The sequence below is a fragment of the Brachionichthys hirsutus genome, chromosome 6 (assembly GCF_040956055.1).
Source record: "Brachionichthys hirsutus isolate HB-005 chromosome 6, CSIRO-AGI_Bhir_v1, whole genome shotgun sequence".
NCBI lineage: Eukaryota > Metazoa > Chordata > Actinopteri > Lophiiformes > Brachionichthyidae > Brachionichthys > Brachionichthys hirsutus.
In genome coordinates this window covers 5,005,731-5,019,949 of record NC_090902.1, presented here as the reverse complement: position 1 = coordinate 5,019,949, position 14,219 = coordinate 5,005,731, and the positions used below count along the sequence as shown (strand labels likewise).

The 14,219-nt window shown below is 44.6% G+C and overlaps 1 protein-coding gene across 1 annotated transcript; it reads left to right on the top strand.

Annotated features, from left to right (window-relative positions):
- The first annotated feature begins 631 nt into the window (after positions 1 to 631).
- apln (apelin) lies at positions 632 to 12,613 on the top strand. The gene is made up of 2 exons (XM_068740677.1): positions 632 to 698; positions 12,447 to 12,613. The coding sequence occupies exons 1-2, from the start codon at positions 632 to 634 to the stop codon at positions 12,611 to 12,613; spliced, it is 234 nt and encodes a 77-aa protein (XP_068596778.1).
- The last annotated feature ends 1,606 nt before the right edge of the window (positions 12,614 to 14,219 follow it).

Here is a 14,219-nt window from a genome sequence, read left to right as displayed (position 1 = left end):
TGTTTGTGGAAAAGGGGAGGAGATGTTAGGTGATGATGAGGAGGAGTGTGTGTGTGTGTGTGTGGGGGGGGCATTTCCATGACCCACAGTGTCACTGATACATAAGCCTCATGACCAGCTAGACAACCACACACACCGGCAGACAGACCTGCAAGCGGACTTCCAACACATTCACAGCTCCACTCGACTTGGCTCACGTTGTCGTTTCTCTGACAGAAGAAAAGAAGACACACACAGAGAGACACACACACACACACACACACACACGCCTCTGTGGAAGAGATAGAGACGTGCCTTCAGTCTGCTGTCGCACACTGATACAAACACACATTTAGATAAACACACAGGAAGCCACCACACACACACAAATTGACACACTCACTTCTCACATACACACACAGGGGAGCAAACAGTCTCTCTCTCTCTCTTTCTTGCTCGCTCAGCTGCTCTCCCCCTTCTCTCCCTCTCCCTCCCTCCCATCCACACACACACACACACACACCATACACACGCACACACACACACACGCACATACACACACACATACACACACACACACACACACACACACACACCCACCACTACAGTATATCAGCGAGTGACTAGCAGAGAGCCAGAGGGGAGTGCAGAAATGAATGTGAAGATCCTGACGCTGGTGATTGTGCTCTTGGTGTCTCTGCTGCGTTCTGCCAGTGCTGGTGAGTACAGGAGCGGCCAGCCCTGTCGCTGGCCGTCTCCTTCTGCTTTCTAGTTCTCCTTCTGTTTGCCTTGGGCTAGTGCAGGCAGCTATAGTTGATCAGTTACTCAGCATGGTTAGCTTTGTGTGGGCTCTAAAAGGCAGGGATATCAGCACCTGGCTGTATACAGTACTGCACTGCAGTGGTTATACTGGCTGCTATTCTACAGGCATAGCTCTTATGGGAAACTTGAAGGTGGCTTTCGAGCTTAGATTGATCATTTTCCTCCCGGACTCACCTTGATTTAAGCTAGTGAGAGCTGGAGATGGTGATGATGATGATGATGATGATGATGTACATTCATGTGTGGAGCTATCCCTTGAGATGTGCTGCATGTATGGGTGACTGTTGTGGCTGTTAGGAAATGTAAGATATGCATGTCCTGTGAGGTGGAGGGAACCCGACTAATCTTAGCCAAGTGCTGGATGATTCTTGCATGACTGTGATTGTGCAGCAGGGTACGGCTATACCTATGCATGCGTGCGAGCCTCCTGTGGTGATGATAATGAGGACTGTAATTGTGGTGCGCATTGATGAGGGGAGCACAGATCCCGCATGCACCCATCGTCTCGTGAGGGGCTCAGTCTTGATGACTTGTCACAGTAAATTTCCGTAAAGTGCTGCAAGCTGCATCCCTGGAGCCATTGTTGAACTGGATATGGATTTAAATCATCTAATATTTGGAACAAAACATTGACTGGGGGGGGGGGGGTATTACAGGGGCAGGGCACAGTCCCTCTAACGGGAGCGAAGGGGCTGGGAGGGTTAGTTTGGAGACCGGCGAGCAGCCTGCAGATGTGATGCAGGTAACATTGTGGTGTGAAAAAACAACAGTTAGGCCTACGTAAATGTCTTGGGATTTTCAGCTTCCAGCCAACTACAGTAACTTGGCAAACACACCGGCATAAGCATTGTTTGTAGCTAAAACATGTGGAAGATGCTGCCGAGCCTAGAAAATGTAGAGAATATAAGATGTAGATTGTGTTAAGATCATTACGAGGTGCTCTAAATAGTAAAAAAAAAGGATGATAATAGGCAAAGCAATGCCCGTGGTTTAAAGATGCTGTGGAGACTTCATGTTTGCAAGATGCTCTCCACTCTGTGTATCGATCCATCCACGGCCACAGTGCTTCCTAGCACATTTGTTCCAGTGACATGCTATTTTAGTCCGAGGCTCTCAGCACATGAGTAAATGGGAAGCAATTATCTGGCGTCATTGTCAGTGCCGGTTTTCACACCCTGCAAGTGGCTAAAGCATGCTCCACGCCTGACAGCCCACCGTGCTACACCGGCAATGAGGAGGAAAAGCAAGGCTGCTGCGCCTCGGGCTTTTCCACGGGAGCTTATCCCTCGAAGCATTGTTTAAGTCGAGCCATTTATGCGGCCGCTCTGTCGCCCGGCTGCTACTGTAGTGTCAAGACCTCCGTTGGCAGATAGAAAAAGAAAGGAGTGAAGGAGAGGCGGGGATGCAAGTGTGTTGCGGCGTTGGTGGGTGTGGGGAGGGATGCTGTAGCTGGAGTGTGTCTGCGCAGCACAAGCCTCTGCTACAGTATGCGCTGTCGCTGGAAGGTGTCGGAAGAGGCTCTGCATGTAGGCAGTGGGTGTGAAAGCCTTTCATCTCAAGACAAACGGTTTTCTAGTTCAGTAGGCTTCTCTCTCTCTCTCTCTCTCTCTCAGGCATATCTGTATGTACATGTGTGCAAATAAGAGAGAGACACTGAAAGTGAGACAGCGGGTGCTGTGTGTGTGTGTGTGTGTGTGTGTGTGTGTGTGTGCGTGTGTGTGTGTGCGTGTGCGTGTGCGTGTGCGTGTGCGTGTGCACTTGCAGGATGTATTGAATTACAGAACTACATTTGACTAATATACAGCAGGGTGTGGAAGTGTGCCTGAGTCCTGATTTTATTCATGGATGCATTTGCATATTAGCAACAATTCGTAATGCAACAGGCAACCCTCCCCAGCCACCTAAATGCTACTTGCAATATTCATTCAGGACACTAAAGGAGCTGCTGTGGCTTTCTCTATGTAATATTAGCATCCTTTAGCAGCACTTCAATTGCCCATCTCTGAAAGGCACTCTGACTCAGGAGTGGGTTCCAGCTTTAGACATGTGCTATCCATAATTCATTTCCGAGCCGATCGCTCTTCCTACTGTGTAACTCCCCAGACTGGTACATAAACAGTTCTGATTCTCAAAACATTCTCATATGTGACGCGGCCCATTAGAGGATATCAAAGCTTCATTCTATTTCCGCCATGGAAACCACCCTGACAATTTTCACCTAGGGACGCGCAGGATAAAAACAAAAGCAGCTGGCTCAGACACACACATGCACCTACCTCCACACACACACACACACACACACACACACAACTGCCTCACCTGTTCAATCTAAGCATGTGTGTGTGTGTGTGTGTGTGAGGGCCACAAGGCCCAGATCAGTGCCATTATCTGGTGGAGGAATCGTCTCCTCAGGAAGCGGGGGGTGATTTTATGAAAGCTGTCGGCAGAGCTATTATTCCGTATTAAACTTTGATGTATTGTTGGGGCTGGTTGCGCTGCAGGCACCATAATGCATACACTGTACCATCCGCCTTGTTCAGATGATCAAGCAAAAGTTATGGGTCACAGGACACGCAAAACAGGAGCGCTCCAGCACATTAAATGGAGTCATGAAGCGCTACTCGCTAGGTCTGATTGTTTTGGTAACGACATCTATGGAACTAAACCAACCATTAAGGAAGCTTGAAAATGTAATCTGGGGTTTTCTAATGTAAAAAAGATGTCTGTGCCCGTGGATGTGATTACGGTGGCCAGTGCGAGAACAACAGCAGCTAAATTTTTCCAGATGCCCTGGCATAACATGCTAACGATACGGGCAAACATTTGTGTCAAAGGTCTTCAGTGGAAAGGTTATTAAGGGATTACGGAGAATCACAAGGCCTTTTCCTTGTTTCCTTTTACGTGAGCACCAACTGGGTTTGTGTCACACACACGCACACACACACACACATACCATAAAACACACACACTCAAACAAAGGGTCAAATGAAATTTATTTGATGGAGTGTTACTGTACTTCTTGAGTTTTCAGGTATTTTCAGACTTTTGATCTTATTTTTCTTCCTATATTTTAACACAGACATTCAAAAAAACAGGCTTGAATCAATAATTCTACTCTTAGTAGAGTATTTTGAGTAACTGGACATCTTGGGTTAAGAATGTTATACACACACACATACATATTAAACACGAGTTGTTAGGCTATAAGTAGGGATCACTTTTAAAAACCTACTCCACGATTTGATTAAAACAAGTACAGGTGTGTTTAAAAAAAAAAATCATTGATAAAAGTGACTACAACTCAAATGCAGTTTTTTTTTAAACTTGAACATTTTTACATTCATGGAATACTTAAAGCAGGCATCCCTTTGTTTAGCGTATTTCCTCTAATTACATTTAGCGTAATTACTATAATAACAGACCTGCGATGAACTGGCGGCATGTCCAGGGTGTACCCCGCCTCGGTTTACCTGTAGGTTTTGATGACATTTATTGTTAAATATTTTCTACCATCCAAACAGAGTTGCTGTGGAGTGGGTGGGAGTTGAGGAGGCGCTTTAGTTAGCAATCATAACTCATTTGGTATGGATATAAGGCTAACCTTTGGGCTAACACTCCCTGGAGAACTCAGCTGTTGAAGACTTTGGCATATGTGACTGCTGGGCTGCTGTAATGTAATTCAGAACTCTTTGAATGAATAAATCTACTCATTTAGGCATTCCCTTTAGAGTGAACGCCTTGAAGAGGAGAAAGGCAAAGGGGGGAGTAACAGTACAGAAATGTAAATGGGTGGCCAAGGAAGAGGGACTATCTGGGAGCTGAGAGGTTGTGTCAGCATGAGGAAACCACAGCTCCATGTAAAAGCAGCTGATCTGGTCTTTCAAAAGAACATCCATATGTGTAATAATGACACTTAGCTGTCATGTCACTTCCTCTGCTCAGCTACATGTGCTATAAGTTGGATGCAAATGAAATTCCATTCCGATCCTTACATGTACATGTCTGTTCCAGTCCAGATCCCACTTTGAATTTTTGGATACAACTTTGAGGTTTGGGCAAAGGGGTCGCAGAGGTGTGGAGGGGGGGTCCTGTGTTAACCAGACCCTATCCTCAAGCCTGGGGCCCTCCTTACTACTTAATTAGAGCCAGACATTTTTTTTTTAAAACCACTCTGTTTTCCACCGGTGTCCAATATTAAAGTGATTTATGACTCTCTTTTTGAACAATAAATGTTAAATTTATAATGGTAGCCCAAGCAGATCAGATTCATGATCAAGATCTGAGTGGACATTTTTATTAACGGGCTGCCAGACCGCAGAATAAATATTGTGGTCTTTAGGAATGCAGGTGCTTTAATTACTTTCATGCTCAATTTGTAAGAGCCAAGACTGGGAAAATACGACTTCCATATATTACTTTAGAGGCGACATTTTCGCCAGTAATTCTTACTTTATCAGTTAAATTGGTCCGTAAATATATAAGGGAATTAGAGCGAATCAAATAAATATGGTTTAGGTTAACATTATGCTGTTTTCAAATAGTCATCCACCTCATGGTCTTATTTTAAATGCTTGAAACTGGTAATAGTTAAGATCTCTTCCATCTTGCACAGATGTGGGGCCCTTCTGTCACGACACAAAAATCATTCATTCCTTAAATTATGCGTTATTAATTACACTAGCTCTGTCTAGGATCACAAATGTTATTTTTCTTGGGAAAATATTCCTCAGATACACGACTATGCTTAAACACAGGCCAATCAAATGATCTGCCGCTGACTAAAAGCATGGGCCGTTTCCTGGATCAGGAGGAGGCCCCTCGCTGTGTCTCCCTGTCTCAAACACTGTTCACCAGAGGCCACGCTGCTCCCAGGGCCCCTGAACATGAACAGATGTTTGTGAAAATGGAAGAATACAAAAAAAAAAACACTGTATGGATTTCATAAAGATGCAGTCGCACCACTGAAACTGTACAACCTAAGAGCGGATGAAAACCTTGTAAATGTACCGGATCATTAGAGACTAAACTTTTACTGACTTGCAGCGCAGAGAAGCCAAATTTGTCCCTAAAAAAATCCTCATGAATGTTATGCCTCCACTCAGTGGATCACCATTATATTAACAATTAGATGCTTTAGCAGACATCAATTTATGTAAATCACTGAATCTGCTCGTTAAATTACTCAAAATAATCTGCTAAAAATAAAAACAAATAGCAATTTTAAATAACACTATAATTTAATATTCTCCAAGATATGCTCCTGACACAAATCCCCTCTTTGCATCTTTGACAGTACTTTGCAGTACTTAGCAGTACTAGCGTTTAGCTACTGCTTTCAGAGACGTCAGCTTAATGTGCTTGCTCTTGTCACCATCTCAATTTTGCTTTTTCGTGTATGTGATTCTTGGCATTCACACCATATGTCTGAACGAGTGACCGCAGTCCGGTCGGCCTATCCATTTATGCGTCAGCGCCATTGCTCTGTGTTCTCTATAGTGGTAAATGTTCTGATGCAATGTTACTTTACCTTAAATAGTGCTGTAGCGTATGAAAAGCTGCAGCGAACGTCTCTCGCTCTTTCGCTCTCTCTCTCTCTCTCTTTCTCCCACATCTCAAATTGGAGAAGGCATTCATGTTCACAGCATGAGTGCAGTGATGACACAGGAGAGGGCGGGGCTGTGTTTCACATCTGATTAGCGTGCCCATGGAAACTGAAGGCTGGAGCATCCTTTGCCCTTGACATGCAATCTCTAGAGATCAGGGCAACAGTTGGTAGTCTCACATACCCACTGTACCAGCCATGTGCAAAGATGAGCCGGAAACAAAGTCGGCATCTCTTTGAGGCGTTTTGACACTCAAGAAATCTCCCTTTTTATTTTACATTTTGCTTCCGCTGCTGCTCGTGTTCATGACGCGCCAACCTGCAGTAACATTATAGACACAAATTCACCCCTTTAACTGGAGTGGGATGGTGAATAAAACAAAAGGCAATCAAGTGGTGAGAGAGAGAGATAGAGAGAGAGAGAGAGAGAGAGAGAGGATTCATTAGCGAGTTCAACGCAGCTGCGGCCCTTTGAACTCAGTACTCTGGTCATAGCAGAGTACGCCACCTCACACATCATTTCATGCACTCGCTAATTCAGAAGCATATATAACACCACGTTCTGCAGAAACCTGCACCTGCAGAAAACCAGCTGGCAGAATGGGTTGTTTTTAATTTGTTCTGAACCTTCTGTTAGGCTGGGGGCGACTTTCACAGCGGGATGGACAAGAGGTTACATTTTCAAGGTTGCAGTAATGGGAGCAACTTTTCATGCACTTTGGTTTCCTCGCAGGCGATTGCGTAGACAAAGCCAGCCTTCATCTCAGTCACAAGCCGAGCATTATCACAGAACAACAATGCTGCATATCAAACACCCCGAGAGGAACGAGGGGCCGAGTCCCGTGGCGCCCAGAGGACGTGGAAATCACCACAGACACAAATCCACTACTCTAAAACCAGGTTCAAGTAACATGAATGTCATTCATTTTGCTTTGAATGCCTTTCTTGATGGCTGCCATGGTAACGTGTTCAGAAAGTCAGCTATCAGTTTCTGCCAAAGCCCAGACTTACTGGGAGGCAATGTGACGGACACTCCCTCTGACCCTGCGTGCTGGACTGAATTATGAACTGCCTCTTTAATTATAGGCACTATTCAATATGTGATGGATGAGCATGTGTGTGTGTGTGTGTGTGTGTGGAGGCTAGCCATCTCCAATATGATGAATGTACCCGTATTTGTTTAGATGTTAAAAAAAGGCATGTTTGGCTTGTTTCTGGAACAATCAACACGTTTGTTGCTTGGCTAAATAATCCTGATCCCCTAATGTGCTTATGCAGTGGGAAGCTTCCCTGGCTGAGTGGGTTAGCACATCCGTGGTAATGGCATGCTATATAGATGGATTCATTAGCGTCTTTTAGTGAATGAAGGAAGGATGCACACCATAGAGACCTGGTAAAAACCATGGATACACTCATCAGGGTATTTATTCTTGCTCTCTCCCACTAGGAAATATAGTTAAGTTACCTATAAGGATTGCACACACACACACACACACACACACACATGCACACATGCACACAATATGAAATCCTCTCATGCAGACACAAAAATTATCTTATCTATAATTTACTGTGCAAGAGGACATGCTTTCACATAAGAGGTTAGATTTCAGATTCGATAGAAACAACTGTGTCCAAAGTGCACAGCCAGGCAACAATTAGGGATAATGAGCTCAAAGTGGCTCTGCGTTTTAGCATACTAGCTGCTGTGTAAGCAGCATGTGTAATGCAGGTCTTCTTCATTCAGTATAGCTTGACAGCATGAATGCAAGTACTGAGGAGCATTTAACACAAGGCACGGCTGAGGAAGATGGAAGCGTCATTGGTTATAATATTTGATTGACCTGTCATGATTGGTACGGGTGAGTTAAATGTCATAGTAGTCATCCAACAGTGGGTGGGACAGAAGCACAATGATTGTCAAAGTCACAAGAATTTAAAAAACCCATCTAATATTTGTCCAGATATTTCAGTTTGAACCAAAGGGGGAAACTGACCAGCATTACAATGCAAAGAAAGTTACCACAAGTAATTAAAAAAAATACATTCACCTGTGAAAGAACCTGCTTTCACAAAAATGTGAAATAGAATTCCTCTGTGGGCACATGAGCTTGGCCCCTCCCCTTTCAGTGCCAACTCCTCCCTGTTAAACTGCACCGAGCACCATGATTTATTTAAGTCATGTAGGACAGTAAACAAATAGGGAGAGATTAAATGTTATTCAGATTGTGCTAAATTGATTCGTAATCAGCGTGTCTGTGAGCAAACACGAGTCGACACTCGGATTCACAAGGACAGCAAATCAATCTGCAATGACACAGAGAAAATGAAACGCATCAAGGATGAGATTTTCGGTGGCCATGCTTGACTGTGCATGCTTACATTTAACGCCACAGCCCTGCGCTGGCGTATTACTATTTAGTTTAATCTCTTATGCCCTAGTGGCAGAAAAACAATTACGCTGTGGCTGCATTTACAAGTTCAGGCATTTGTTATGTGGTCATTTTGGCAGGAGGTGCACATAAATCCGCTTTACGACTATCAATAAGCAGCTCAGGCCCATTTGCCCCGCTGCCTGTGTTTCTGCATTGACACACAGCGCAGTGATAAACAGTTGGCTCTTGCCAAACATGAGGGCAGTTGATGAACTTGGTATTAAACCAGAGGACAGTCGTTCCTCTTCCCGGACTGGATAGACAACTTCCCCCCCAGATTCCACTGATGGACTGCTGTAGAATGAAACAGGAATAAGCTGTCAGCGTTCCACCTTCCGCTGGGCCACAATAAGACGGAGAGCCGGCCATTTAAAAAAGACAACGAAACCGATATCAACGTAGGAAGTGGTGCTGAAACTGGGACAGGGAATTAAGGAGCAGTTAACTTCGTTTTGAGCAGCCAGTTTGTGACACTATCAGCTATTCCCTCCTCTGCTGACCACTTCCACCGCTTCTCCTTTCAATCAGGCACCAACAGCAGTACTAGGCATTCCTGAAATTCCCACTTGATTAAAATTAAATTAGGGAATTACTGAGTGGGGTGATAAGTGTAGAAAAAGGACTCTGAGGTCATCAAAGGTTGAGATAATGTGCTTGTTATTGCAAGATGCAATCCAGCCATCTTGCTGTTTTACCCGCTCAACACAAACAGGAGGATCTCTCATGAGATTAAATCACATTCGATGCCACGGAGACAGAACCATCTTTGTCTGTAGAGATGATACATGCATAATCCAATGCCGTGGACGCAATCATAAAGGGTCATCTAGATGCAACAGATGCTGCCACATTTAATCTACTGTGTGTGAGTTCCAATGCGGATGCATAGAGACGCATGGCCAGCTGTCACACAGCGATGCTTCTTCTGCAGGCAGAAAGAGTTCATCTCTACTTCCAGTCTTATCACTGGCGGACGGTTTATTTTTAGCAGCTTTCATTACACTCTTCTATCCTGTAGCCAGATTGGATCTCTTGAGATTTGTCGGGAGAGATCTTTTGTCTTCGAACCCTGGTGTTGAGCACTGGCTGACAGCCTGCTGTGGCAGGAGACATCTAAACTGTCTCATTATGGACCTGGGTCGTGACAACCTGAGCCACCCAGAGAGGAACAGCAGATGAGTTGCGTGAGATCTTGCATTGCAGCGTGTGTGTGTGTGTGTGTGTGTGTGGTGGCTGTGTACAATGACTCACGTGTTTGCAGCACCTGTTAAACTTGCCCATGGTAGTTGTGTAGTTACTTCTGGTATAATGGAGACATTTAGCCGAGTGACGATTCAGTCTGAAACTTCGTCACCGATGGGAGGGCGAAGCCGACGGGGTGAAACATTCAGTCGATGTGGATGTGCGCAGGACGGCAGGTTTTTAGCGGCTTTCTCGTGTGCACAACCACAAAGCGATTCTGAATTCAATGGTGCACCTTTATCCAATATCACATGATCAATATTAAATTCTGCATTTGAGCAACTGTTGCATTAGATCTGCATTTGATGTGGAAATATGCTGCACGGACTTTCCTTCCTGCAAATGAATTAGCCCACTGTTCATGCACAAACAGTTTGTAATGTGCTTCCAGAAGAAGATCAGGGTGTAGATGGAACTTGAGAGCTCTGACATTTAGGGATAAATATGTAGTGCATTCAATACATTCAACGAGATGTCTTGCTCTGTGTTGCATAATTTAAGCCTGAAGGATGGCTACCTTTCTCTTTGTTCTCTTTCTCAATGGAAGGTTGTTGCTTTAAAAAATGTCTTTAATGTGCCAGAGCTGAAGGTCAACAATTAAGACGGCAGAGAGACTTAGCCCTTCCTCCTAATGGCATTTTGAACGCAGCTCTTGAAGAAAGCTGCGTTCCATTCAAATATAATTGATCTCGGCTATTAGAGAAGCATTTTCAATCAGGTGATGTCCCTTGGGTGCAAAACTGCGTGCTGTTCATATGCCAGGCTTTGGAATCAGCACATGTTAATATATGAACTGATGAAAAGCAACTCGAGGAACCTCGGGAACCTTGTAAGCGTTTCAGCATTTGCTTTCACACCTTTTGTCGTTCCAAACATCTGCAGTCAGTGTCCTCGCTAAAGCCTTCGTAAACTGAATGAAGGTCGTTCCCTTGGGAATTCTTCGAATTGTGCTAGTGTCTCTGAGAAAAGGCTGGAATGTCATGACCCTCTGTGAGCGATGTCAGTCAGTTCTATGTCAGGAAGCACCTAATGAGGATTTGTAGGTCTTTGTGAGAAAAGGAGTTTGAGTCAAAAACATCTAGGAAATACTGAAGGGATCACTGGACCTTAAAAAAAAAACAGAAATGATTTTACGCTGTCCATTCTTTTCAATATCATCGGGCTTGGGTTAAACTTTTTGGCCACTTGGAGACAGAGGCTTTCAGGGGAGTCTGCTCTTTACAAATCCTGTCTTTGACCCCATGTCCACTCCAAACCTCTCAAAGACTCTGACCACCCTGCAGGTTTGTTGAGTCATTCTGCTGGATTAAAGTTAACTTTTAACTTACATGGTCTCACAGATGTTACACTCTAACTCAAGATGAAAACACAACCTGCATCGTTAAAAATCGGTCTTTCAATTTGTGCAAGGTTGGAAGGGCATTGAAACACTTGAAGTGGACCCAACCATTTGATAAAAAGGGGGGGGGGGGGGCTTAAATGGATCAGGAAAACCATTGAGAGATGACTGAAAACATCTGGGATTACTCTCAAACACACTGGTACTTACGATTACCCGAGACATTCACACACATCCTCCAGGAGACACACATCGCTATGAAACTAATCTAATCTTGGATCAAACACTGTGACGGGACGCACCTCCACAAGGTCTGCTTGGTGAGCCATGTTTGCAATCTTGGGTAAGAGTGACGGAGACATGAGACATGGGGTTTAGTTTTCTCTATCTGCTGTCTTGATGAACTCTTATGCTGGGTGGGCTTAATGAGGCCCACACACACACTGGCTCTGTCTCCTACACACACTTTATACATGTCCCTTGTTTCCTCATCCATTACCACTGTTATCATGCAACACTGATGGCCTTAGCTCATAATCAACTGGTGTGATACTGGGAATGAGAGGAGGGCGTGAAACACCATTTATTGGAGATGTCTGTGCAGGTTCTCAGTCAGTCATGCAGGTCATAGTAAATCATGAAGAGCAAAAAAAAGAAGAATCAACTGGACTTGTTGAAGTTCCATCGGAGACGTTTCGCCTCTCATCCACTGAGAGACGAGAGAGTTTAGATACTTGTACTCTTGTTGGATGCTCATGACTCCAGGGGATTCGTTGGTCAGGTTCCATGACTGCCCTGTAGCATTAACATGCATATAATAAATGCTAATACTCCAGGGGAGTCTGATTGCCTTGGTGGTTTCGGTCCCTTCTTGTTTTCTTCTCCAACAAGATTATCTAAACTCTTGACAAGTCTCTAAGAACTGAAGAAGCCTCGTGGTGAAACATCTTCAATCAAACTTCATTTATCGGAGAGTTCTTTCAGGGTGGGGGTTCTAAACAGTTTTTCCTCTACGCATGTCCTTTAGGTCCCATGGCCTCCGCGGAGCGTGGCAGAGAACTGCAAGAGGTGGCTACGGTGAGAAAAATGGTCCAGCAAAACCCTGCAAGGGGCGGTCAGAGCCACAGACCATCCGGCTGGAAGAGGAGACGCCCACGGCCACGTCTTTCCCACAAGGGGCCCATGCCGTTCTAGAGCAAGGTAAGTTTCTTGCTGTCAGATGTGGAAAGGCGCTCATGAGAATTCGTTTGGCAAATCGTACCATTAAGCCTGCAATAAAATAGTCAGCATCACACAGCAAACGGCTCATACCCTCCGTGGATTCTTGCGGAACAGAATGTGCTTATCTTTGCTGCGTTCGCTCATCAGTCTGACTTTCTGTTCAACTGCTCATTAAGTCCGAAGCTACGTGTTCCTCAAGAGGATATGAGCAAAAGCCCTTTTGGATATATTAATTCCTAACAACTGCTGCTGACGAGTGGGGGGGGGGGGGACAAATTCATGAAGGATATATATTTTTTTAAAGAGCACGTTTCATTCTGAAATACTTTGTTGGCAGAATCAGTTCAGATGCTGTCAATGATGAATTGGAAACTCCAACACTTAGAGGAGCACTGGAAACTACTGTTAGTAGCCGGTGCAGCCAGACCGAGCTCCAACATGAGGATGTTATTGTTGGCACAGAAAAAGTGCATGCCTTAACAGATTTGTTTCTGTTATTGGACCTTAGCCTACCAGCTTGCATGCACTCTAAGCACGGCAGGAGCTGCTTGTAAGGCTACGTCATGTATTTCCTCATACCGGGGATGGTTATACTCAAGTAGTAAGTATCTTCCTGTAACTCTGATATAGTCAAATAAAAAAAAAAACTTTTTATTGTGTTGTCAGGCTTCCTTCTGGCATCAATTTGTGGAAGAATGATTTAGTTGCTTTCAAAGGTCGATGTAAAAGCTCCTTCATCCAAAATCTGATGTAATATAATATACCTTTCAGCTCAAGTCGAGGTTCACTGAGAAACCAAAACATATTTCAGCAAATCTGAAAAACATGAGCTAATTTATCGTAGCTAAATGATCTCTTTCAATTTGATGATGTTAGCAGAGAAATGTAAGGAAGCCCCCCCCCGATGAGGAAGTCAGGGACCCATTCATATGTTTCTCCTCGTCACTTCAAGAGACAGGAAAACTCAAAAAGGCACAATATCCCGGCATGAGGTGCCGACCGTACAACACTGACCTGTAAAGTTCCTCGATAATGTAAAGCCAAAGTGAGAGGAGGCTGCAGCGAGGACGTGCCAAAGCCTGGTTCGTCCGTCCTAAGGAAAAAGGAACCAAGAACTCTGCAGGCAGGCAGCTTCAGAATCTGCCGCGCAATATTAATCATTACTGTTTTGTTTTTAAAAGGACTACATCTAACTTTCCTCCGTCTGTCCCCCCCAAAAAAGTGAGAATCCTCTCTGCGAGTTGAGAGGTCAGAGCTTGTGCTCAGTGGCAGAATGCCGGCCACACAATATGGGGAGCTTCAGGAAATTGTGAAGGGCTGAGTGAGTCACAATGGTGTCTCTGTAAACACCACTTAAACCACAATGCTTAAACACTTATGCCCCCCCCCCGCCCTTTCACTTCCTACTCCGTCTCCTCTCATTCTGGCTAAGTTCATAGTTCAACTCATTCGAGGGTTTCCAAAAGTTATTTCAATCTTTCAAACAGGCATTGCGCAGAATTCATTGCTTTCTCTGTGATGCCTTTGGTTTGGTCAATCTGGACTGACCCAAGGCGTCGCAACATCACTTCTGCCTGCG